Source organism: Giraffa tippelskirchi, chromosome 2 (assembly GCF_054371585.1).
Source record: "Giraffa tippelskirchi isolate mGirTip1 chromosome 2, T2T-mGirTip1v1.2.pri, whole genome shotgun sequence".
NCBI classification, from domain to species: Eukaryota; Metazoa; Chordata; class Mammalia; order Artiodactyla; family Giraffidae; genus Giraffa; species Giraffa tippelskirchi.
The window spans coordinates 169,194,267-169,221,335 of record NC_137276.1 but is presented as its reverse complement, the minus strand read 5'-3'; the positions used below and the strand labels follow the sequence as shown (position 1 = coordinate 169,221,335).

At 38.1% G+C, this 27,069-nt stretch overlaps 1 protein-coding gene across 7 annotated transcripts in view; it reads left to right on the top strand.

Annotated features, from left to right (window-relative positions):
• Positions 1–27,069, top strand: part of STXBP5L (syntaxin binding protein 5L) — a 379,816-nt gene that overhangs the window by 48,948 nt on the left and 303,799 nt on the right. For 5 of the 7 annotated variants that reach the window (XM_081571861.1, XM_081571860.1, XM_081571859.1 and 2 more), the window contains exons 1-2: positions 25,311–25,596; positions 26,623–26,819. In XM_081571861.1, the coding sequence (XP_081427987.1) occupies positions 26,631–26,819 (189 nt within the window). In that variant the 5' untranslated portion in view covers positions 25,311–25,596; positions 26,623–26,630. Of the gene's footprint in view, positions 1–10,450; positions 10,575–25,310; positions 25,597–26,622; positions 26,820–27,069 lie in introns of those variants that run through there. The other 2 variants (XM_081571857.1, XM_081571856.1) reach the window with 1 other exon arrangement.

Here is a 27,069-nt window from a genome sequence, read left to right as displayed (position 1 = left end):
GCTTTCTTATCTCTCCTTGCTATTCTTTGGAACTCTGCATTCAGATGGGAATGTCTTTCCTTTTCTCCTTTGGTTTTCGCTTCTCTTCTTTTCCCAACTATTTGTAACGCCTCCTCAGACAGCCATTTTGCTTTTTTGCATTTCTTTTCCATGGGGATGGTCTTGATTCCTGTCTCCTGTACAATGTCACGAACCTCTGTCCATAGTAGGCTTTGTTTATTCTTCTTTTTCTAATTTCTTTAGATGATAGGGTAACTTGTTTATCTGACGTTTTTCTTGTTTCCTAAGGTAGGTCTGCACACAGAACTGCTTTTCCTGTATCTCATAGATTTTAGAGTGTTATGTTTTCATTTTCATTAGTATCAAGGGTTTTTTTTTTTTGATGTCCTCTTTGATTTCTTCATTGTCCCATTGAGATTTTAGTAGCATGTTGTATAGTCTCCATGTGTTTATATTTTTCCCAACTTTTTATCCTGTAATTGATTTCTAATGTCATAGCATTGTGACCGAAATAGCTCATTGACATTGAAAAAGTTACTCTGTTACTCAGTTTTCTCCATGAATATAATACTCCTTTTCCTTAATTCCTTCCAGGATTTTTGCCAGGCTCAGGTAAGGTAATATATGTAAGATCTTTCTGTATACTGCTAAGTGCTACATGAATGTTACTTGTCATGATGATGGTGATGGTGGTGGCAATTCATATGCCTACTGTGGTGCCTGCTTATTACTCAATTACTAATCTTTCTTAATTACTTTCTTATAAAAAGTCACAACAGGCTCTTGAGCACTGTCTTTCATAAACATCTCCATCTGGATTCAAAGAACAAACAGTTATCTAGGGTCTAATTGCTGGAGTCATGGCTGTACTATCAGCTAGCATATTTCTGGTAACCTTTCAATGTTACTGCCAACCTGAGGTGCGCTTTTCAGCTCACAGACTCCTGTCATCCGTCAGAGGCTGAGAGATTTTTAGTGAGGGAAGAAAAGTCTGAGAGCTGTTTGCCTCCTTGCCCTTGAAAAGCAAATATAATTGTTTGGTATAAAAACCATTCACAGATCTGACAAAGGCCTAACATTTATTCTTTCAAAATGTACTTATTATGAAGTAGTGCAGACATACAGAAATTTATAACAGTTTATAGTGGACATTCACATACCCACCACCCATCTTAGGAAATAAAACAATGGCAATACAATTAAAACCTTTTGGTACCTCTCTCAGTTTGCATCTCAGATAACCAGTATCTTGAATTTTTCTGTACATGGGATTTCTCTGTATTTTTGCTCAGTTCTTTATAAGAACAGCTCTTACTACATTTATCACAGTTCCTTATCTCAGTCAGTACTATTCCTTCAGCTCCTGTTTTAAAGGTCATAGTAATTCTTTATAAAACTGTAAATTTCTCACTATCATACATGTTTTTGACATCTTAAGAACTCAGTCTGGTGGGATATATATATTTTGGTAAAAAATAAAGCACCAATATTTTTTATCTTTACACTTTGCAGAATGTCTCCCCCACTCACCCCTCTCCCTGAACCTCTTTCCCCTTCAGTATTTGCGCTGGCATGTGGACTTCGTGTTCCCACCAAATGAGTCAGTCAAGATAGAACGAATGTCAATGTCTCCTGAAAAAAAATATGCCATACTGTCTTGTAAAGTCACAAAAAAGCATCAGTTTGAGCCAACACTGAAAAAACTTGGGAGAGCTCACATAAAAGTCTGAATTTTTGGCTTCTTTTGAAAAGCTGAAAAGGCTGATAACATAGTACCCAGTACCTAAATGGCAATAATCCACTTGAACCAAATAGCAGCTGCCTCTTTTCCATGGGACCCTCTCCATTTTGCCATATTCCTATTCTTTTTTTCTTCCCAGGATTCAGATCAGTGTCATTAGCCATTTATTGTCCTTGGATTGCTGATAACCCACAATGATAGAGAAAAAAATGTTTTTTTCTTTTCCCATGTCAGTACTATGCAAAGTGGTGAAACAAACAAAAAAAAATCTATCAAAAGGGCAACCTCTACTCTCACGCTACTCTCAAGTAACCACAGGAGCCTAGAAGAAACCATGTACTCACATCATAATCACAACTTTAAGAGAAGTTCCTTTGTCAATCAGATTGATGCCTTTAAATTCCTCTTCTATAAAAATGTACTCTGGTCATTCCCTTCCCTCCCCCGGCCCCTCACATGCACAACCACTAGCCTCTTCCCTTGTCTAGATTCATATGTAGTTTTAACATAGACTTGAGGCAATGGGTGTAGAACAAAAGACAAGAGAAATATAAGAAGAAGATAAATGTCAAAATACTCCCAGTGTAAGCTAGAGCTTTAAATATAGGAGTGAGACACAGGAATCAACACATCATAGGTAGCACTCTTTGCAAAACAATTTCACAGGGGAGACCCACTTTAAATATGATTTATAAAGTGTTGCTGGTGAGATTAAGGTGTCTGCTCTCCTAACATCTCATCAGGAAGCCAATCTAAAATGTGATGATGAAGGATAAGCTCTAACATTGGAAATTATATTGAGAGGTAAGGCTGTAATGACTGAAGCACTTTGTGGACTAATAGAGAATATTAAAAATGAAGAGGAGGAAAGTGAAACAAATAACGTGTCTTCAACTAGCTGTATCCAAAAGAAAAAAGGCACTGTCTGTCCAGCAGGTAGTCAGAAGAAATCCAGTCCTTAGCAATGTGTTCTCTGGACAGAGCAGGTATAAATCTTTTAGCTTCTGCATAACTTATTCAAATACCTTCTCTCTGGCTTCACGTTTAAGAAAAATCTTAATTATTATTTTGGGAAGAGTGTGTGTTAGTTAATAGACATGAGGACAAGCACTCCCTGATCTGAGAACATCTGATTTACAAACAACTGGAACCTTTGGAATATCTTCTCAATGTTACTCCCAATCCTTTCTCATACACCACTTTTCCCTTCTGTGATACACCTGCTATTTGTTCTTCTGTTGAGAGTACATGAGAGGTGAGGTGTAGAAGCGGGAAATTAAATGTTATGGATGTCTAGATGTATCAGCCAAGCTTCAGGTGACTATTTCAGTTCTCCTCTTTCCACCTCTTCTTCCCTAGGTCCCTGTACCATCTCTGTCATGAGAGGGGGAGTGTCAAGGGAAAGCTGCTGCCACAGGATAAATGGATTCTTGGTGTCTTTATGTAGAATTCAGAATGTCTTTTCATCTATAAATAATATTATAAACTGTGGCTCAATGTAGTTGAAATAATACTGAAAGCACTGTACTTAAAGAGTGTTTTGGGGTAGGTCAGTCTTTTTGAACTAGCTTGGGACTTCAAGTATGATTGAAAAACATATTCTACACTTTAAAAAAAGAGCTATGTACACATGAGATTTTGGGAACAACTTCATTTTCATTTTCACAAGAAAGTCTAATTGGGGGCCTGAAACAAGGAATTAGCCATTTAACAAAACGGAGAACAAGTATCCCCATTAAAGGAGTGAGTATGTGCAGAGAACCTGAGGTGAGGAGGAACTTGGGTTATTAGAAGACCTGAAAGGAGGCCAGTGTGGCTAAAGCATATTTCATGAGCTAAGGCTGGATGGTAGGCAAGGGCTAGATCAGGCAGGATGTTGCAGGCCATGTCACAGATTTTATAGACTTCACTCTAGATCCATGGGAAACCAGTGGAGTATGTTAATCAGGAAAACAACATGATGACAAGATTAATTTAGGTTTAGATCCAGTCTCAGATCCATAGTGATCCCACAAAGGTTTAGCTGCCCACCCCTCAATTAGCCTGTAGCAAATAGCCACCTCAATCCATAATACTGCAAGCAGCAGCATTCTATACAATGCATTTCTCTACTGTAACCAGTAGCATTGTATATAGTGCATTTCTTAGTCCATTCTTGGAGTGAGTTCTTAAAATTTAAGATCACTGTGCCCCACCTTGCCTTCTAGAAAAATTGGCTTTCACTTCTTGGCTTAAGGCATGAATACAGTGACTAGCATTTTCTTTATTTCATCTTTAATCTTTTAAAATCTAATAACTTATAACTTTTTCCTACTAGCCTCTAAGTTCCTTCCTTGAAGTTTGACAGGGTTTAGGATCAATGTCAACTCTTTTAGGCCACTAGAAATTCATTTAGGGAACTGAAGTGGCACTTTATTAGCAAACTGGCATGGAAGACCATTCCTCTACTTTGTATTTGTTTCTTCATATGGGCCATTCTGCAAAGTGACAGTTACTTAGGTCTGAGAGAGTAAATACAGCCACCAGATTGTTTAATTTATGACGAGTGAGGTAGTCTGCTGGGAGAATTTGGTTCATTATAAAATATTTTATATTATGAGCATATCTAGAGATTCTTTGGCATGTTTCCTTAAAGAATGAAATAAAAGCAACCATATATAATACAACCCCACCCCAGAATTGTGCTGTTATCTTTGTTTTACATGTGTAGAACTATCTCTGATTATCCAGAGAGCTCAGCCTGCAGAAGCAGTGTGTGTGGGGGCGGGGTGGACAGAATGAAATTTTGGCCCTCCATTGCAAAATACTGCCTTTTCAAATGATGCACACATGCTTGGTCCATCTGTCTTCAAGGACTCGGCAGAGTAGTCAGTAAAACTTTCTATTCAGTGTTTGAAGCTGCATTGCCAAATATTAATAACTCACTTTATTTATAACTGAGTCTCCAGAGTAGGGAAAACAGGTGGTACTCATGGAGAACTCAATAGTCGCCAAATTTCAAAGGTCAGATGCTGCAAGTGTGGAATGATAGAAAGCATTTTGTGTTCATTTTCTTCCTGTAAAAGTGTTTCCCTGTGGTTCCTTTACCAGACTATACTAGTACTTAAGACTGCCCAGGACCTTCTCTAGAACTGTGACCCCACCTCAGATCACCATTTGCAAGAAGTTCCCTGGAATGGAGACTTTTAAAAACATCCCCATGGTCCTTTATTTCCTCCTTACATGGTCTTGCTCTGATAAATTATGACCTTCTAATCTCAAAAATTTATGCGTAAATTATTTTAGTGATGATGATGTTAAATCCCTCCTAGAGGTGATGACTGCACAAAACAATGTCTATAATGGTGAAAGATTTCATATTTGTGGCATGTCAGTAAGAAAGATAATTGTGAGCATCTAGAATCTTTTCTTAGTCTCCCAATCTATGATCTTGAGAATAACAATAAACTTCTGTGGGATCTAGAATTGAAGAGATGCCAGGAGACAGCTTAATGATGTTCAGATTTTCAATTGGGAAAAAAGATTACATTTTGGCTTTCCAATGTCCCTCTATCCTTCTTTTCATAACAACCCTAACATTTCTTTTGAGAAATTACCTCTTTCCCCATGGGATACTAGAGGTACTTGATGTTCCCTCCCATGGGGTGGGCATGTGACTCATTATAATCAAGCAGTTCCCAACCCCTGGATGAGCATCAGAAACCCTGAATTTGTATGGATTTCATTCATACAAATAGGGACCCTAATAGGGACATCTTGAAGAGACCATTTACTTATTAATACTATTGAGACTCTGAGAATGATTCTGTTTTTTTTTTCTCAATCTTTTTGAAATATCAATAACCTCAGATATACACCCTTATGGCAGAAAGCAAAGAGGAACTAAAGAGCCTCTTGATGAAAGTGAAAGAAGAGAGTGAAAAAGCTGGCTTAAAACTCAACATTCAGAAAACCAAGATCATGGCATCCAGTCCCATCACCTCATGGCACATAGATGGGGAAACAATAGAAACAGTGAGAGACTTTATTTTCTTGGGCTCCAAAATCACTGCAGATGGTGACTACAGCCATGAAATTAAAAGATGTTTGCTCCTTGGAAGAAAAGCTATGACCAACCTAGACAGCATATCAAAAAGCAGAGATGTTACTTTGCCAACAAAGGTCTGTCTAGTCCAAAGCTGTGGTTTTTCCAGTAGTCATATATGGATGTGAGAATTGGACCATAAAGAAAGCTGAGCACCAAAGAATTGATGCTTTTGAACTGTGGTGTTGGAGAAGACTTTTGAGAGTCCCTTGGACTGCAAGGAGATCCAACCAGTCCATCCTAAGGGAGATCAGTCTTGAATATTTATTGGAAGGACTGATTCTGAAGCTCCAATACTTTGGCCACCTGATGCAAAGAAGTGACTCCTTGGAAAAGACCCTGATGCTGGGAAAGATTGAAGGCAGGAGGAGAAGGGGATGGCAGAGGATGAGATGGTTGGATGGCATCACCGACTCGATGGACATGAATTTGAGGAAGCTCCAGGATTTGGTGATGGACAGGGAAGCCTGGCATGCTGCAGTCCATGGGTTGCAAAGAGTTGGACACAACTGAGCAACTGAACTGAACTGAACCTGGATATTTCATCTTCTCTTTTTAGTCCTGTCAGTGAATTTCTTTTAGTTGTGTTAGATAGGTAGAGTCAATTCCTATTGTTTGCAGCTAAAGAACTCTGAATGACACACATCAATTCTAAATGGTGAATATGGTATCGGTCCTGTAAGACTCTAGGGATATGGGCGATCATTAGTATTATCTTTCCAATTCTCCTGCTACTTATGTGATAGGACTGGCCTTACTAGTCTCTTTAGAAGGAATGGTCTCATGTGATTTTTTTCTTTTTGGTCAATAAAATGTGATTGGAAACAATATGGAGCATTTTAGGTGGAAATTTTAAGAGGCTGTGTGCAATGTGCCATAGTTCTGGTGATCAGGGAAGCTCCTGTCCAGATGAAGTCTATTAGCATAGGGATCTGAGTGACTGCGGTGAGGAGAGGTTCTCTGTTGATCTACTTGTGACTGCAGTATGAGGTATACAGAAACTTTTGTTATGTTAAGCTATTGAGATTGAGGGGTGGGGAGTGTTACTGACAGTACTACAAGAGTGACTTTAGAGGATGTAGAAATGTGGATAGTTTTCTGATTGCCAGCATGGAGTCATAAAGGACATTACATGTTAGATATTTTACTCTTTCCCTTTTTAAAATCAGAGTCATTAGACTAGAAATACAAGGAAACTGGAAAAGACTGCTGTTTCTCTATCTTGAGTGATAATTAGATCTTACTAATAGGCAAGAGATAAGTATTAGTTGCTCAGTCATGTCTGACTTTTTGTGACCCTGTGGACTGTAGCCCACTTCCTCTGTCCTTGGAATTCTCCAGGCAAGAGTACTGGAGTGGGTTGCCATTCCATTCTCCAAGGGATCTTCCCAACCCAGGGACCAAACCCAGGTCTCCTACATTGCCATCTGAGCCACCAGCGAAGCCCAAGAGGAAATAAGATAGACTCTAAATTATTTTTGTTTTAAATAATTAAATATAAGTAAGACTATATATCAAGATCATTCAACATGAATCTAATAAAGCTACAAAACCAGCATTATTTAAGTTCATTCCATTAATTTCATGTGGCAGTTGATATTGTTTCAATGAACTAAAATCACTATTTAGCAATGTGAATGTGGTACTAACTTCTATGGATTTGATCTTCCAATCCTACCACATGTCATGCGATGATTCAAGTCACCCACGTCTTTTCTTTATTTGAAACACTGCAAAATCATCACTTATAGAGGACACAATGATGTCATTTGGCCTGCTTTTTGTTTGCATGCATCATTTCAGTATTAAGGTATCCTCTTTTTTTTTTAAACTAACAGTTAAAGTAATACTTCTTGATACCAATGTGAGGATAGATGCAGACCCAGAAACAGGAGTGTGGCAGTGTGGTCTTAAATTATAGAGTTCATTCAAATTATATTGAATATGTCTGTACTAATTAAATATTTTTTTAAATAAAAGAACATTAGAATACTTGTCATATGGAACTTGAGGACCTCAGAGGATGTATTTGTGGACTGCTAGGGGCAGCATATGCTAGTATGAAAAACAGTGAACTTGATATAAAATATCAAAATTTCAGCAAGGCATGACATGCCTTACAATATTGGATATCCTTATAAATGGACAAGATAATTAGCTTATTAAACCATAGCAAAAATTAGTTGGATGCTTATTGATGGGTCACTGGTACCCTGGAGGGAGGCTTCTAGTGGCATGCTTTGGAGTTCTATCCTGAGATTAGTTTTGTTCTATCATTTCATCTGAGTAACAATTAAAAATGTAGACTATGTTACACAAATATCAATGATAAGCTGGAGATGAAAGCAAGTATGTTACATAAAGAAATATCCCAAACAACCTCTAAACTGTCTCCCTCTAAAGATTTGATTTTTATGTCATCAGATGTCTGTTCCACCCACCACCCCACCTGTTTGCAGTCATGTCCTGACCCGCTCTAGATCACTCCTCCTCATTTTTGTCACTGTTAAGTAGTACTGCTGTCTTTATTCTTGATGATTTCTTTATATACATAAATAATCCTTCCAATTGCCTGATTTTTCAGTTTCTCCACGTCCTCTCTTCCAATGACCTTGTCTTTCACCTTACCTCAGCCACCCTATGGAGAAGGCAATGGCACCCCACTCCAGTGTTCTTGCCTGGAGAATCCCAGGGATGGCGGAGCCTGGTGGCTGCCGTCTATGGGGTTGCACAGAGTCGGACACGACTGAAGCGACTTAATAGCAGCAGCAGCAGCAGCAGCAGTCACCCTATAGGTTGTAACTTAAACCTTGTGCTTGTCAATAACTGAAATCCCTTATAATTTCAATGTCAAACTTTACACACCAACTACCTCTTCCTCTAACTTTTCTAGGTTATTTCTTTTAGTACCCCAATTCCAACAGTCCCTTGAACTCACCAAGACCAATAAAGTGTCTACCCTGTTTCCTTTTCCCTATCTTATCATTTATGTCTTCACTTCCTTAGTCAGCTTGAATTTTATAATTAGTCATTAATTCCTTTCCTATACTCTTAGCCTCCACTTTCTCACTAAATTGTTCTCACTTGTCTTCAATTCTAGTTAAAACCAATTTTATGCTTCTTGCGTGCCCGTACTTGTTTAGTTGATATGACTAAGGAAAAACACACAACCAAGCTGACTGGTCTCCATTTATATTCATTATCATTAATCTTAAGCAGGCCCTTAATGCTCCCTAGCAATTATACTCCCACTCTGTTAACCAGATAATTATTTCATTCCTTCTTTCTGTTTAAACTTCCAACACTTCTTCTTTCATCCTCAGTTTTAGTTTATAATCTTTCTTCCTCTTTTCCTGAGAAAATAGAAGCAGCAATTAAAGAGCTTCTAAAAGCAACACCACCTTTTCTATCTACCTTAATGCATCAAGAACTATATACCTTGCTTTCTCCCCTCTTATTAATGGATAAATTCTGTGTACTTCTAGATAAGGTCAGGTCCTCAACTTATTTTCTCAGTCTTTTCCATTCTCTTCCACTCAAGGATATTCCCCAACTATTCTCCCTACTTTTCATGCATCATCTATTTCTTCCTCCCGAATGGATTTTTCCTAATGGTAAACAAACATACTGTTTTTATTCTATCTCAAAAAAAATCACCTTCTCTTGATCTCACTTTCTTCAAGCTCCATGCTACTTCTCTTCTTTTATTTGCAGAAAACTCCAAGAAAAAGGTGTTTATACACTTGATCTCCAATACCTCCAGTCCCATTCTTTGCTGAATTTGCTCTAAATAAGCTTTTAGTCTTGCCACTCCATCACAACCACACCTGTCAATATGATCCATGACCTCAAGTCTTCATCTTATGGTCTCAGCAGCATTTGACACAACTGAGTACTTTGGCATGCAGAACACAATCTATCCGTTTTTCAACCATCTCATCGTTCTTTTTCATTCTTGTTTCCTGATTATTACCTTCTTCTTTATGTCAGAATGCCCTAGGGCTCAGTCTTTGCACCTCTTCCTTTTCTATCTATACTCATTTCCTTAATGGTTTCCTCCAAAAATCATGCTTTAAAATATCATTTAAACACTTGTGACTCACAAACTTCTCATATTCATAGCTTAGAACTTATCCCTGAATAACTGACTTAAATATACAGCTACCAACTAACAGGGACCAAAATATTAACAGGTCCAAAATTAAGTCCTAATCTGCCCTTCCTTCAAAACTTTTTCCTTTTTGAGCAGTTAAAGTCAACTACATTCTTTTAATTGTTCAGGCCATTCATTATAGTGTGCCTTTATATACTAGCAGACTATCACCTACTTAGTGGTTCTTCATATTAGTACATTTTAAAAAATTATTGATCAACTATTTATCTCAATATTTTAAGTAAGATAACTTTATTTTATGGTATCTAGGATCAAGAAGATAATCTCCATATTCTGGGAACCATTCTTTAAGAGAGCTACAGGTATTTGGAAAGTAGTATCAGTAAAGTGACCAAGATGTTGAAGGAAAGCAAAGCCTTGTTTTATGAGGAATAGTTGGAGAATTTGAGGATATATTTAACCTAGAAAAGAAATTGAATATGAAGTGATATCTGTTATTAAATATTTCTAGAGTCCTTTGTGTGAAAGGATGATTACCATACTTGAACTGTTAAAGATGAAGCAATGCTTTCTTCCGAGAATGGATCATCAAGAGAACATATTTCTACAAGACTTAGGCCATTTATCTTCCCAAGGTATCATTTATGTATTTATAACAAAAAAAGGAAGAGAACAATATCTTAAGATGTTTTACAGTTTTAGTATCTTGCTTTATGTCCTGAAGATTTTTATATGGCTGTTACTGGCAATAACTCTACTAGGTATAGAGGAAGCTCATTATTCACTGTCCTAAAAGAAAATGTTTACTTGGATGTTATCACGGCTTCTCTGGTGGCTCAGTGGGTAAAGAATCTGTCTGCAATGCAGGAGAACTGGGTTCGATCGCTGGGCTGGGAAGATCCCTTGGTAAAGGGAGTGGCAACCCACTCCAGTATTCTTCCCTAGAGAATTCCATGGACTGAGAAGCCTGGTGGACCACAGTCCATGGGGTCACAAAGAATCAGACCTAGTTGAGTGACTAACACTTTCACTTTCATCACATTTTGCATGAGAAAGAGATGGGCAGGCATCTTATGGATAGAGGAGCAGTGACAGGATCATGACCATGGACCTAGACTCCACATGAAACTTTTTCTGTCTAATCCTCTTTAAAGGGGCTTCTCTTCTGCTCAAACGTGCAGAAGTTAAGGAAAGAGATATTTCCTTCAAGGGTTAAAAACAAATGGGTGTCAATGTGATGTCTTCACTTATAGTTTTGAAACTTTTACTTATTCTTATAAACATAACCTATTATTTTAATTTTTGATCTAACAAGGAGATTAAAGTCTTTCCCTGCACTCCAGCTGAGAATTCCCATGAAAGCTTCTTTTAGGACCAATAGGTGAAAGTTGCAGCATGACTGATTTTGGCTTCCAATAAAAGCAATCTTACCATTTCCAGGCTATATTGCCTCTAAAGAGGTGATTCTCAACCTTGGCTACTTTTGAAATCACTTGGGAAGTATTAACAAATTCTGATTTCTTGGTCTCATCCCCAGAGATTCCAATTTAGTTGACCTGTTCTGTAGTTTCAGCATGGAGATTTTTAAACCTCCTGTGGATGTTCCATTGTGCAGCCAAGGTTGAAAACCTCTTCTCTCCTTACCATCACAGGGGTTAGGTAAGTGTCAGATATTGGGAAGGGGAGGGTAGTGTTTCAGATATATGCTGGAAGATCACTTGGAACAAATATTGCTGATATAATTTAAATAATAAAGAGTTGATTGCAGAAGATGACCTTTTATATCTTTCCCAACTTTAAGATTCTATTATTTTATATCACCACACCACAATGCACATATATGGAATCAAAGAAATATATTTGTTGTTTTTGTTCAGTCACCCAGGAGTGTCCAACTCTTTGCAACCTCCTGGACTGCAGCATGCCAGGACTCAGAAATATATACAAGGACTCAAATTCCACTGAGATACAAAAATGAGGATGATTTTGCTGGTATAGCTGTGTTGCTGCCTCTATGGGTGGGTGAACTATTCTTTTATTCTGACTGCTCTTCAGTGTATATGACACAGTTTTATTAGATTATATTATGCACAGCATCACTTAGTCAAAGAGATGTTATTAGCCTGCTAGAAGAAGCTTCTTAACCAGCTGTGAGGGCTCGTTAACATACATTATAATGTTAATAGTGCATATGAATATGTGTGAGTAGGAGGTAGGGGACAGAAATTTAAACCAGATTAAAAATGTGAGAGACTGCAGCACATGGGAAATAAATGCTCATTGCCACTACTCTCAATTATTTTTCATTATTTTCAAGGTCAAGCTGGCAATTTTTCACAACTTCTACCCACAAATGCCCTTCTCGATTGATTAACTCTTACAGCTAGAAGCTCTACTTACACCGAGGAGGCAAGCCTGCTTTTTTATTGTATTAAAAAATGTAAATGTCAAAGCAAAAAGAATACCAGGCTTCTGTTTATTTTTATATGAATATCAAAACACCATGGGAACTCTAAAGCAATTAATTCAGTATTAATCCAGGATTTTAAAAGAAGTTTAAATGATTTAAAAAATAATATGCCGAGGAAATTGTTATTCTTACAGATAATCCGAATAAAGCCTATTATAACCCTGCTAGGTAGAAATCTTCTAAATCTTCTTCCCACCTGATAAAGTGTGCTCCTTGGTGTGGCCAAAGAAAATCTTTCCTTCACCATACCTTCACCACATTTCTGTTGTGGAATAATGAACGTTCACTTATAACTGTGTAGGACTTTTCCTTATTAATATTTTTGTCCTAAAAAATCAACCGTAGCCAAAGAATCAGGGTAAATGTTCTTAATTTTGCATGAGAAGATAAGAGGTTCCCAGTGATTCTTAATTGTCATACTGATAAACAAAGAGAAGGACACATGTGAAACTTGGTAGAAGCAGGTGAATGTGATTGAATGTGAGAAGGAGGGAACAAGGTGGGAGATGGGAACTATTAGTAGGAGAATTCTCTCTTCAGTTACTAAAGGAGTGAGGTGAGAGTGAGAAGTCACAGAGGGTCCTGATGTTGTTATCTATTATTATCTTGAAGCTAATTCCCTGGAGAAGGGAATGCAACCCAATCCAGTATTATTGCCTGGAGAATTCCATGGACAGAGAAGCCTGGTGGGCTACAGTCCATGCGGTCACAGTGTTGGACACGACTGAGTGACTAACAGTGACTAATGCTTTGAAGATGATAGTAGGAGGACAAGGATGTTCTTATTTAATGGCTTCCATTTTCTCTATTAAGAATGAGAAGGGAGAAGTTGGACTGTTGGAAAAAGTACAAAGGTTATGAAATAGTTGATATAGCTCCTCCTTTTTCACTTTTCCCCCTCTACTTTCTTCTTTTCCTTTACTACCAAACTTCTTCAATACTAATTTATGATTAAGTACTAATTCTTGCTCTTATTCCATTAGCTCCAATCCTTAGAAGTTGGGAAAAGATGACCCACTGAAGGAGGTGAAAAAGACCTCAACAAAGTAGAAAGAAAGTCAACATAGACCTGTGTTGACAAAGCTAAGCATAGGAAAAGATTCTGGGAGAGCTAAAAGCAACCCTCTCTATTCTTTCACTCCTTCTTCACTGTGGCAATAGAAAGAAATAATGGTCTAGTCTTTTAATGTAATCACAGGGTTCTGCTCAGCAAAAACAAGACCTGGAGCTCACTGTGGCTCAGATCATGAGCTCCTTATTGCAAAATTCAGACTGAAATTGAAGAAAGTAGGGAAAACCACTAGACCATTCAGGTATGACATAAGTCAAATCCCTTATGATTATACAGTGGAAGTGACAAATATTTTCAAGGGATTAGATCTGATAGAGACCCTGAAGAACTATGGACAGAGGTTCATGACATTATATAGGAGGCAGTGATCAAGACCATCCCCAAGAAAAAGAAATGCAAAAAAGGCAAAATGGTTGCCTGAGGAGGCCTTACAAATAGCTGTGAAAAGAAGAGAAGCTAAAGGCAAAGGAGAAAAGGAAAGATATACCCATTTGAATGCAGAGTTCCAAAGAATAGCAAGGAGAGATAAGAAAGCCTTCCTCAGTGATTAATGCAGAGAAATAGAGGAAAACAATAGAATGGGAAAGACTAGAGATCTCTTCAAGAAAATTAGAGATGCCGAGGGAAAATTTCATGCAAAGATGGGCACAATAAAGGACAGAAATGATATGGACCTAAGAGAAGCAGAAGAGATTAAGAAGAGATGGCAAGAAGAACTCTACAAAAAAGATCTTCATGACCCTGATAATCATGATGGTGTGATCACTCACCTAGAGCCAGACATCCTAGAATGTGAAGTCAAGTGGGCCTTAGGAAGCATCACTACGAACAAAGCTAGGGGAGGTGATGGAATTCCAGTTGAGCTCTTTCAAATCCTAAAAGATGATGCTGTGACAGTGCTGCATTCAATATGCCAGCAAATTTGGAAAACTCATCAGTGACCACAGGACTGGAAAAGGTCAGTTTTCATTCCAATCCCAAAGAAAGGCAATGCCAAAGAATGCTCAAACTACCGCACAATTGCACTCGTAAACTCACACGCTAGAAAAGTAATACCCCAAATTCTCCAAGCCAGGCTTCAACAGTACATGAACAATCAACTTCCAGATATTCAAGCTGGATTTAGAATAGGCAGAGGAACCAGAGATCAAATTGCCAGCACCTGGTGGATCATCGAAAAAGCACGAGAGTTCCAGAAAACATCTGCTTTATTGTCTATGCCAAAGCTTTTGACTATGTGGATCACAACAAACTGTGGAAAATTCTTCAAGAGATGGGAATACCAGACCACCTGACCTGCCTCCTGAGAAATCTGTATGCAGGTCAAGAAGCAGCAGTTAGAACTGGACATGGAACAAGAGTAAGCTCCAGGAGTTGGTTTTGGACAGGGAAGCCTGGCATGCTGCTGTCCATGGGGTCGCAGAGTCGGACATGACTGAGCGACTGAACTGAACTGAACAGGGCTCTGCATATACTATTCACATTATTCTCAAAGTTTTGTTTATAAGTATTTGTTTGCATGTCTGTCACCTTCCATACTCAATTATTTTAAGTCATTTAATGCAGCATTACTCTGTATTATTCTTTTGTCCTCCATAATATCTAGCATTCTACATAGTGTAAAATAGGCATGCAATACATACTTGTTAAATAAGTGAAACCTTTTATCTATTTTGTGGCTTAATTATATTTTCAAAAAATTCAGGCCTGAAATACCAGCATGGAGCATGAATATCATATACTAGTATTCATTTTTCAGCATATCTGAACACCTCCCATGTACCAGACACCACTATATTGCCAAGGATATAACCTTGAACAAAATAGGAAATTGATGTTTGTAAGCCATTTTACAGATTATAAAGCTGACTGATATCTGTTCTTGATATTTTTCCTCTTTTCTCATCCTATACTATCAAAGGCTAAGGCCTTCAGTAGGCCTGCTATACATAAGGGAATTTAGGCTCCTTTCTCATTCTCTGCTTTGCTTCTCACATCCTTCAGAACATATGCTTTTGCAGCTACTACCCTTGATTCCTTTAGCCTTCTTCCTTTCTTGGACTGTGGAAATCTCTGTAATAGTTGATGAATTATAAATATGGTAACCACATTTTAAGATTTATAAATCAGGGCACATATTCTTACAAAAGGTTTATTTTTTCTTATTTGTAAACAACTTGACATCAAAAGTCTTACAATGAAGTAAAACTTTAAATCACACTTGATTATACATATAATGTATAACTTGCATTTAAAAAGTATATAATTACATGAAGAGAAATTAAAAAATTCAGCCAAGGCATATATTAGTTAATTCAGTATTTGCATTGTCATTTTCATCATCTGCTGTTGAAATGATGACACATTATTCCCCACATTCTTGTTTAAAGAATTTGGTTTGCTTAATAATTGCTTATTCTTTCCAGTTCTTTTCCAGCATTTCTTGGCAAGTCTCTGAGTACTTCATGTGGGTTATGGGGAAAGATTTTATAATAGCCAATGACTGCCAATGGTTATTCCAATTTCCAAAAGTTGTTAATCAAAAAACACTAAGCAACAGCAAAGAGTAAGCAAGTTAACAATAAAAGCAACAACTTTTCTCCATCAAGAGTTTGGACAGAGAGAGAATGAGTTTACAATTTTTTTTTTCTGTTTGGAGGAATGTTTCCTTGTTGAAAACCTTTAAAGATATTCAACCATCTTTGATCTATAGATTCATTTTCCTTTGCTGTATTTCACTAGCAAGTTCTCATTAAGGTGTGACTATAGGACACAGTGTTCATTAACAAGATAAAATGACTAAGTTAATTGTCTGTTTTTCAATATTTACCATTCTGCTCCCCTGCCCCCATCCAAACTCAGTCAAGTGTATAGTTTTTACCAAGATTTCCTTTCCAAAGGATTAGTTAATTATTAACCTATAAATACCCAGCTGCCTGCTTCCCAAGGTCCAAATCACAACGAACAGCATTTTAGTAGTTTTCATGTTAAGATCTTTTCCTTTAGCAGTAAAATTAAAATTTTTTAAAAATTCTTTTATGAATACCAATATTCATACGAATCTTCTGGTGCTGGAAAAAAACTAATCTGTATAGAATATTTCCTATTGTACCAGGCAGTATGCTGAGTACCAACATGTATTCTCTCATTCAGTCTTTACAACCATCCTGTGAGGTTGGTACTTTTATCTTCCTTTTCTAGACAAGAAAATTCAAACATAGTTAAGTAGCTTGTCCCAAGTCATCTGCTGAATAAGTAGCAGACTCAGATCTGTCTGCAATCAGAGTTCCTGCTCTTAAAAATATATTATTGTGTATCTTCCTCCTCCCCAGGTTTTGCCATTCAAATTTAAAAATGGCATCATGAAAAACAGTGGTATTTGCTGAGTAACTGGAAGGTTTTTGAAGTGGTTTTAATGGTTTGTGAGAACTAAAGCATAAAATATTTTAAATAGAAACTGCCAGAAAATCCAAGAAATTTGATCTCTGTAATTAAAACACATTAGACCAACATAGACACACTTGAAAAACTATGCAAAATGAAGTAATATTTGCATTAAATAAAGGATTATGGCTGAAGACAATAGAGAGTAGGAATAATGGAAAGGAGGAAATAAAATTTGTTTTTCTAACTGAGTAGAGCTAGTAGAAGCCATGAATCACTTTGGATATTACTCAAAAAATACTTGTAAAGTTCCTCTGCTTGGCAAAGGTTAAGAGAACAGAAACGTTTTGTCAGCCCAAGCTAGCCAAGGAACTGATTGAAAGGGAAAGCTTATCCTGCAGGGCCAGAGAGGACCCACTTAAACGGTTTTCTCTTGTCTTAGAGCCTGCAGTTGGGTAGACAAGAAGTCTCTCATCCTTCTCCTACTCTCATAACTCCCTTTGGGAACTTTTGTTTAGGGTAAAGCAAAGTCATGCTGGCATCCTGGCTTATTCTCTAAAATTCTAGTGTGCCAATTTTTGGTGAATAACTAATATGGATATTTACAAAGAATCTTAACCTTTGTTAGCCATTACAAAAAATTAAGTATTGGCATTATTAAATTTTGTGATTGCCATCATAAAAACAAATGCATAGTCCTACTTAAATCGGTCCAAGTATAGTAAGTCAAGGTGAACCACAAAGACCTGGATAGCACAAGGAACTCTGCTCAATGTGGCAGCCTGGATGGGAGGGGAGTTTGGGGGAGAATGGATACACATATATGTATAACTGAGTCCCTTTGCTGTTCATCTGAAACTATCACAACATTGTTTGTTAATTGGATGTACCCCAATTCAAAATAAAAAGTTTAAGAAAAAAAAAGCTTCAGGAAACTAGAGAGGCCAGTTATAAAAGAACTATTTCCACTTATCTCCATAGTCCAAACTCAGGAAAGACTCAACAAATTATGGTTTTTATCATTTACATTAGGGTCAGAGCATCTATGGTCTGTGGTCTGAATCTTTTTCTTCTGTTCAATGTGTATAACAAATTCCAAGGGTACACATCTCTATTTAATCTACAGTGGCAAAAATCCAACCTATTTTTGAGTCTTAAATATTCTTTAAAAATTTGGTAGTTTTCCTATTAAATTATAATTCTGTAAGTCTGTCTGTATTTTTTTTTCCTTTAAGCTCTCTCTGTGCAAAATTATCTCATTTCCCCCCTCAAATAACAATAGCATATTACAAAGTTATAATTTTAATTTGCTGATTTAATTGAATGGAGGTTTGTGTTATTATTTCTTAAATTTCAAAATCAAACATGTGAATTACTGTCTTTTCCAATCTTACAGTTCTGTGAAAACTTTTATATTTCCTTCCTCCAAACTGAAATTACAAGTATTACTGAAATTATATGTTTCACCTTGTCAGGTTTTTTCTGCTCTGTTTAGTTGATTACGCTTACCAATTCTTATCATTTTAAAACTCTCTCTGAATTTTTTCAACATCGAAATAGAAAAAAGTTAATGTAGCCAGTATGCAATATCACTTTACAAAAAGGCATATTGTAATACAAGTTCTCCACAGGGACCTAAGCTTGTAATGAGGGAATAAATTGGTGCAACCTTATAAAAAGAAAATGTAGAACTTAGTATATTATTTTGATATTCCTGTCGGAGGAATTAATATCAAGCAAAACTTTAATATACAAAGCATACTTATGAAAAAAACTCAAACGTTGCCATTATTATTTATAGTAGTGTAAAATTAGAAATAAATAAAATACATAAGAATGTAGAAACGATTACAGTGCAAATATTCATATGACTAAATATATATTACCATTCAAAATAGTTATTTAATGAAATGCAGAATGCAAAATGTCTGTTTCACAACAAGATGTTTAATTTAAAAAAACACAAAAATCAAAATGGTACATACTGGACGTTTCCAATTTGTTTAAAAATGTCCTGAAAAGGACTAGAAATAACTATCTAGATTTTCCGAAGTTTCTGTAATAAGCACACTTTACTTTTATAATCAGATATACATGAACATGTATATAAATATAAATATTAATAAAAAATGTGCTCTCCAGGTACTTTAATGTGTAGATACTTTTTAGGATTCCTATGTTGCATCTGTAGGTTGCAGCTCAACTCTTTTGGCCAGTACCTACATGGATATCCTCTTAATCGCCTTTTCAATAAGGCTTTTTAGTATTTAGGAAGAGAATGCAGTGAACCTTGACTAAATAAATCATATAAAGACAGAATTCTGGATTGGAAAGAACCTTAAAGATCATCTAGTCCAAATCCTCTTCCTCTCCTTCAATTTTAGCAACAGTTAAGTTCACAGATGCAGGTGACTTTTATATTAACAATAATGGGAAAATAAATTCAACTTTAAGTTTCTATAAACTATTTCACTAAAGCGAAAGAATAAGGAAAATAACAGTATATTTGTATAGTGGTTTGCATTCTACAATCACTTTTACATACATAATCCCATTTGTTCCTTATAATAACCTATACATAAGTAAAGGAAAAACTGCAGGTTGGAGGCTGAAAGGATTTGTTAGTGCCTTGGTTAGAAAACTCTATCCTGTCTGGGAATTCTCTGGTGATCCAGTGGTTAGGACTCCTCTTCCACTTCAAGGGGCAGGGGTTCAAATATTTCACAAGCCACATTGTGCAGCCAAGAAAAGGAAAGAGAAAAGGGAAGAAGAAGAAAAAAAGAAAACTTAGTCCTGTCTCAAGACCAAATCCCTTTCTCTTACCACATCCCAAAGCGATGGTTGGATATGTGAAAATCTATTTTTAAAGATGCGCAGAGAGTTGATTTTAATTACATTTAATGGCAAATATTTGCATTTTACCATAGAAGGCACAAGTTCTGTTTGTAATTCTGTCATTGATTGTGTGCTGAGCCATACTTTATTTTGGGTCTATCCTAATGACCGCTATCTGTTTATCTAAAACCCACAAGAGCTATGATATTATTTAATTAACCCCGTGGTTTCTCCCTTTGTGGGCTTGCAGTAGGCCAAATAAGGGATTTTAATACTTTCGGCTATTTCCTGCCCTATGACAGAAAGCTGACAATTATCAATCAGTACTCCTCCTGAAAGATGTATAATAATGTCAGAAAACAGTCAGACAAAGATTTAGGAAGGAAAGATAATTCCTAATCCTTTTGAAAGTCCTGCCAGAAAGGCTATAGGTGGAACCTGTTTTTCAACTGCGTTCTCTTAATGATATTCAAACTCCTAGACTGGCAAATACTAAAGGATGGTGCTGTTGAGGAGTCAAAAAAGAGTGATAAGTTAGTTTGCTCAGTTCAAAAGCCAGTATCTAAAGTAAGAAGATTGGAAACTGTTGCACTTGCTAATGTAAATAATTGCCACCTGGCCTTATGGCAAGTCTTACATCAACACCCTCCTTCTATCCAAATTCCTCTTCCAGCTGGTATGATATTTCTGAGACTTCAACCTCTCTGAACAATGTCTAATTAGTTAGCCAATAGCTGATTTTCTTCTATTGGTGGAAATACTTCTATTTCTTTTGGTGGAAATACTGCCCTGGGACTCAATACATTTCAAATTATACTGAGATTTCTTGTGATAAGATCTCTTATTAGCTTGTCATCCCAAATACCCTCTGCTGTTAGTTTTCACTCCCCTCAACTCTCCAATGTCTTTTTAGGTCTAGTATTCAAAGCTCTTAGCATATGTTTTTCCGTTCTCTCTTCTATTCTGTTTTATCCTAATATTTATATTCTATAATAATTTTCTGATATCAAATATCTATACTATGGGATTTCTTTTTCTAAAGAAAGCTAACAGCATGAGGAAAGAGCTTTGAGATGTGATTTATAGGAGTCCAAATTTCTGTTTCACAACCTACTAAATATATGGATATTGGACATACTACTTAACCCTTCTTTGCTTCCATTTTCTCATTTATAAAATAAAGTTATCAACAACTACAATACATGACTGTTGTGAGAATTTAATAAAAAACTAAAGGTAAAATTGTTTACACAGTCCAGGTTGTAGCAGAGCTTTCTTCAAAGAACCTTGAATTTGATTGTCATATTATTATGGGCTGAACTGTGACCCTCCTACATGCAAAGTCTTATGTTGAAGCCCTAACACCCAATATCTCAGAATGTGACTGTATTTGGAGATAGGGCCTTTAGGAGGTTAAGTTAACATGAAGTCATTAGTGTGGTCCTTAATCCAATCTGACTGGTGTCCTTATAGAAGACAATTTGGACACACAGACCAGGGGTGCACATCACAGAGGAAAGGCAATGTGAGGATACAGTAAGAAGTAAATAATATACAAGCCAAGGACAGAGACCTTGGAGAAACCAACCAGAAGAAAGTAACTCTGCTGATACTTTGATCTTGGACTTCTGGCCTCTAGAACTGTGAGATACTTAGTTTCTGTTGTTTAACTTGCCCAGTCTGTTATTTTGTTGTGGCAGCCCTATTAAACTAATATAAATATATTCACTATTTCAGAGAATTGATCCCCACCTGTTCCTATTTAATCCTCTAATTAGTAATAGGGCAATGATTAAGAGTATAATCTAAGAAGTTAGCCTTGAATTTGAAGACTGGGTTATCTACAAAAAAATTATCTACATGAGTGAACTTAGGTGAATTTCTCAAATCGTTTTAAGTCTCAAAATTTCTTCACCTGTAAAATGGGGATAATACCTATCTCATAGAGTTAAATTAAGGATGAAGTTTAAAGAGATGTTTACAAATTTCATAGTATATTATCTGGCATACAGGCACTAAGTAAGTGATAGAATTTATTATGTTTCTGTATGATGGACCATTTACATGTGTTCTGTCAATTTGACTTAGTTTTCTCCAAGTCTAGTCAGTTTAGTAAATCTGTGTGTGAAGTGCCACACATATACATACTTTCTATTAATACAGTTATTTGATTGTTTTGGGGGTAGCATCTGTTACCTTTACTGTTTGCTTGAAGTCAAGAACACAAACTGATAAAGTGAGTTGTAGTATATTTTAAACATATATGCTAAAATTCCTTCTAATGTATTAGATTTGTTTAAATGATTTGATAACTTTGTTCTAAGGACCAAGCTTAGGCTACTTTTCTGTCTTCATCTTTTTCATTCTAGGAAGACATCATGGCTTATCAGAAACTTCTCTCCATGAGGAATTCTAATTTGCAGTAGGAAAAACAAAGTTCTACAATTTTAGTATCAGATTCAATTCTAAAGTTCTCTATATTATTTATAAGGTATATTTCATAGTCTGGTTTCATTCCTTTTACCAGATGGTTTACAGAATAACATCTTATATCTCTTTAATTAATTAAGAATGGAATTTGCATCTATAGATATTTCACTATGTTTCTTTTACCTAATAAGATTTTTAGGCTATAAATCTTCATGCTCTTTCCTCACATACATAATGCACTCTATCTCTTGCTAATTTCTATCTTTGTTCAGTTTGTAAACCAGCATCATAATATCCGTTGTCCCCAGTCTCTCTCTCTCTCTCTCTCATTCTGAGACTGCAGTTATGTGAAGATTTTACTTGCTGTCATTTATTCAAAGTAATATTTACTGGGTACTTACTGTGGTAACCCAAGGACGAAAGAGCAGATAAAACCCAGGAGGGTCTTGGAATGCAGAAACAGAAAAACCAGACCCTTATTGCCCTTCCCATTCCCAATGTTGTAACTATTAATGAATTTCAGGTCCTCCTGACCAGCATAACCTGTCTTTCCTCCTACCCCATAGGGAGACGGTATTTGCCTTACTCTTCCCCCTATCCAGTATACATGCCTCATCCAATCAGCAAATGACCCTCAAGACCCCTATCCCACTCCTTGTACCCTGGCTATAAAAGTAGACTAAGGGCCCCTGTTCAAGATTGGTTCTCCCTTGAGCTGGCCCGCTGTTCTAACAGCATCTCCCACGCTAATAAACTTTATTTCCCTCTCATTCTGTCTCATGTCTGGAAATTCTTTTCCAACCCACGCCCAGACCACGACACTTACTATGTATGACACTGTGCTATCTATCTTCCATGGAGGAAGAAGAATACTAAAATAGTCTCAAAGAGCCCATAATGTCAGCATTCTAATCATATCTTTTTAGGCTTCTAATTGTTTGAAAACATTTATATATTCTGATGATTTTTCTTCCACTTCTCATTCCTATTTCTTGTCCCATCTGAAGAGATATCTACTCTGTCACTTCTTTTTAACTTAAGAAGGCCAGTGAATTCCTTTTAGGTCTTCAAACAAAGTCTTTGTCAATCTGTTTTGTGTGCTTTTTCATTCTCAGTTCTCCCATAATTTTTAGAATAAAGCCACTGTTTAGTTTGCTAAGATAGTATAGTGTCAGTGATTAGTGATTTTAGGGGGCTTGGCGGGGTTTGGGGGAGCTTAGGGGGTTGCAAATAATAACTCTAATTTTGCTGATTCAGGATAATATCTTCTTTCTTCATTCTCATCAAAATACCAAATGATCACTTGCTATAGGTTTGGTTCCTTTATTTAAAAATTAAAGGAGTTGCCAACAGACTTTCTGAAGAAGGAAAGGAGGGCATTTAAATCCATTATTTTAGACAACAGTGCCTACTTCTCAAAAAGTTAAAACAATTCCCTTCTCCCCTTTCTAAAAGAAAGCAAGACATAAAAAAGAGGAAAGAAAACTCTTTAGTCTCAGTAGGCACCCATACTTAGAAGTGAAATGGGCCAAGAAGAAGAGAAGAAAAAGAGAGCAAGGACTGATATATATTGTTAGGAAGCACTATAGGATTTGGAACCCTGCTAAAAGCTAGTTTACATCAGATATGGCATTTGTTCTACCATTGTTTTTACCCCTCCAAATGGTACTGGATATAGTTGGGTACCATCTCATAGATCTTTCACTAATAACCCTATTGTTCAAAGTCCTTTAAGCACCTTTTATATGTAAAACATTATATCATGTGCTGAATAAGGTAGAAATATACAGTACCATGTTTGACTACAATAGTGTTACTTTCTAGCTGTGGCAATAACAGACTACCGGATAGTATTGGGGGTTCTTTAGGAGGTCTCCAAAGGAGTGAAATAGTACTGAAGAAAATAAAAAAGAACATAAGCATTGACCTGAGGATTCCAAAAACTGGGCTCTATTCCATCTCTGCCATTTTCCTTGCTATGTGACATCAGACAACTCATTTCTCTTTCAGGTCTACTTTTTCATCGCTCACCCCTTCCATCCCCTTCCTCTAAAGGGGAAGAGAAAGGAAAATAATAAAAGGGAAAATAAAAGAAGAGGTTATCCTAGAAGATCTCTAACATGTAAGGACATATGAGATGATTAATAATGAACTCTGTTGCATTGGGCTTCCCTTGTGGCTCAGCTGGTAAAGAATCCACCTGCAATGTGGAAGACCTGGGTTGGTAAGATCCCTTGGAGAAGAGAAAGGCTACCCGCTCCAGTATTCTGACCTGGAGAAGTCCATGGTCTGTAGCGACTTTCACTTTCTGTTGCATTGCCCAGGTTATAGACTACAGCTGGCTACAGTCCCCTGCGCTGCCCTTCATTTTCAGAGATGAAGAAATCGAGGTCCCAGATTCCCCCAATTCAGTAGCAGGTTGGGGTTCAGAACCACACCTTCCCTTCCTGATGCTGGTTAAAACAAAAAACAAAAAAAACCAGAAACAAAACCCTGCACCGAATAGTGCATCTTTCAAAATGATTACTGTGACTCATAGAAAAAGCTTAAAATGTATTCTTGACATGGTTTACTAGATGAGAAAATTGTTTCTTAATTTTTTTTTCGTATATATGAAAAAGGGGGGAAAAGCAAGTGTACATATTGGAAAAACGTGAACGATTCTTTCCTTAGGATCTGGTATGCTATTAATATAAATTCTGTAACTATAGCAATGAAATTCCATTTGGCAGATGTGACTTGTTAAGCAATTATACAAGTAGCATAGCAGTGAGGGGAGACAAGCAGATGCACCCGGAGAGCAGGAAGAGGCTCAGAAGTGATAAACTGCAAAACAGTTGCCCAGTTCGCAGTATTGTCCAGAGTCAGACGTAGGATAAGCCCTCCTGCAGTCCTGAAGGCGCTCAAGTTCGCACGCTTCCTGGCATTCTATTGATTCACACTTGCGTCCTTCAACAGGTAGCGCCAATTACAGCCCCCTAAGCACGGCTCCCTTGCATACTGGCCAATACCGCTGTCAATCAAATACTTCACCTGCCTTTCTAAATTTTCCCCTCCCCCTTTCATTGGCTCTTCCTTCGACCTATCCACAAATTTCTTCCGCGCCTCTCGACCGCGGAACTTGGCCTTTCGGAGCCTAGGATTGGAGCCGAGGCTGCTTCCGCCCATTGACGTAGCGGAGCTCTCCGCCCTTTTCTCGGGCCCCTGGCGGCCCGGGAAGGCGGAGCCGGGCGAGCGAGGAGGGGGTGGCTCGGGGGCGGGGCTTGCCTCCCACGGCGGGAGGGCGGAGCTTGCGGTGGAGCCTGCCTGCCTGCCTGCCCCGTTAGAACCTCGGAGAGCGCCAGGAGCCGCTGCCGGAGGGACTGGAGAAGCGGCCGGAGCCGGGCCGGACGGACGCCTGCGAGCCCGCCTCCCTCCGCATCCTCAGCTTTCCGGGCTGTCAGGCGGCTAGCGGCGGCTCAGGAAGGTGCCTAAGTCGGGAGTCAGATAGTCATCCCCTTGGGACGCCGCCGCCGTCCAGCCGCGGCTCCCTCGCACCTGTGTGTGTGTCTGTGCGCGTGAGCACCCGGGCCCGTAGGTCTGCGTGAGGGTGTTTGTGTGTTCGCGCGCCCGCGGGCTAGAGCCCCGCGCCTAGGCGCTTGGCCTGGAGAGGGACAGCGGGGCTTTTCTCGTCCCGCCGGCTAAGGCAGGACTCGGACGCAGCCGTCGTCGCCTCTGCCTTTCGACCCCCAGGAGCCGCTGCCCGTGCTGCTGGAGAGCGGACGCGCGGGTTGGCGCGGCTCCCGCTGCAGGCAGAGCGGGGCGAGGAGGGGTGGAGGGGGGAGAGGGGAAGGGGGAGGCGGAGGCAGAAGCGGAGGTAGGTGGCGCAGCAGCTCGCTCCTCCCGTCGGCTGTCGCTCTGGGTCACCTGCAGATGTTTGGGGGTACGGCTGTTCTGAGTGGGAAATAGAAAAAGCACCCCACCACGCCGCTTTTCCTGTTGAGAAAAAGGGAGCGTTGAAGATGTTGGGGGAGACCCCCGCAGGTGGTGGCAGAATAAATACTAGCTCCCTTCCACCACCATTTTTTTGAAAATAAAAATACTCTGAGCTCAACCTTCAGGAGGAAAGCCCGCCTTTAAGAAAGAGAGTCTTGGTTGGTGGGACTCTGGTTTGATTGTATAATAATGATGATATAATGCTAATGACGATGATGACACTGCCTTTTATTTTTACCTCGGTGCTGATAAAGCGTAGCTACAGCTGGGGATAAAGCCCTTGAAAATTTGATGTGTGAGGAGGAAATACTGTTGCTCTTGGAGTTTGTGTTTTATATTTTTGAAGGATATGCTTTTTATAATTAAAATTTGATAAAAGATTGATTCACCCCTCCTTTTTAAAAAACTCATGTAAAAATGGGGACTGGCTAGTGCCATGACTGATGAAAAGCAAAACACTTCTCCCCACGTATAATTCCATATAGTAAGTCCCCCTTTCCTTTGAATTTCTCCACAGTTTTTAAAATGAAGAAGTTTAATTTCCGAAAAGTTTTGGATGGCTTAACGGCCTCATCCCCTGGCAGTGGCAGCAGCAGTGGCAGTAACAGTGGTGGTGGGGCTGGAAGTGGTTCCACACATCCGGCAGGGACTGCAGGGATTCTCAGAGAGGAGATTCAGGAAACCTTGACTTCAGACTATTTCCAGATTTGTAAGGTAAGTTTTGAATTGGCTTAAAGCTTATTCTTTCTTTATTTTACTGCTGTGAGGAAAGAATTAAAACACACACACTAAGGGCTGGAAATTGTTTAGATGCTGGTATCAGAGAATCTGGTGCAGAGAATTTTGTGTGTGAGTCAGTTTGTATTAAGATATTCCAGGCATCAACTTAAAAAGCAGTTATAGTTGAAGGCAAGTCTTAATAAGCAAACGTTACAAGTAGAATATGCAAGATAATATTAAGGTG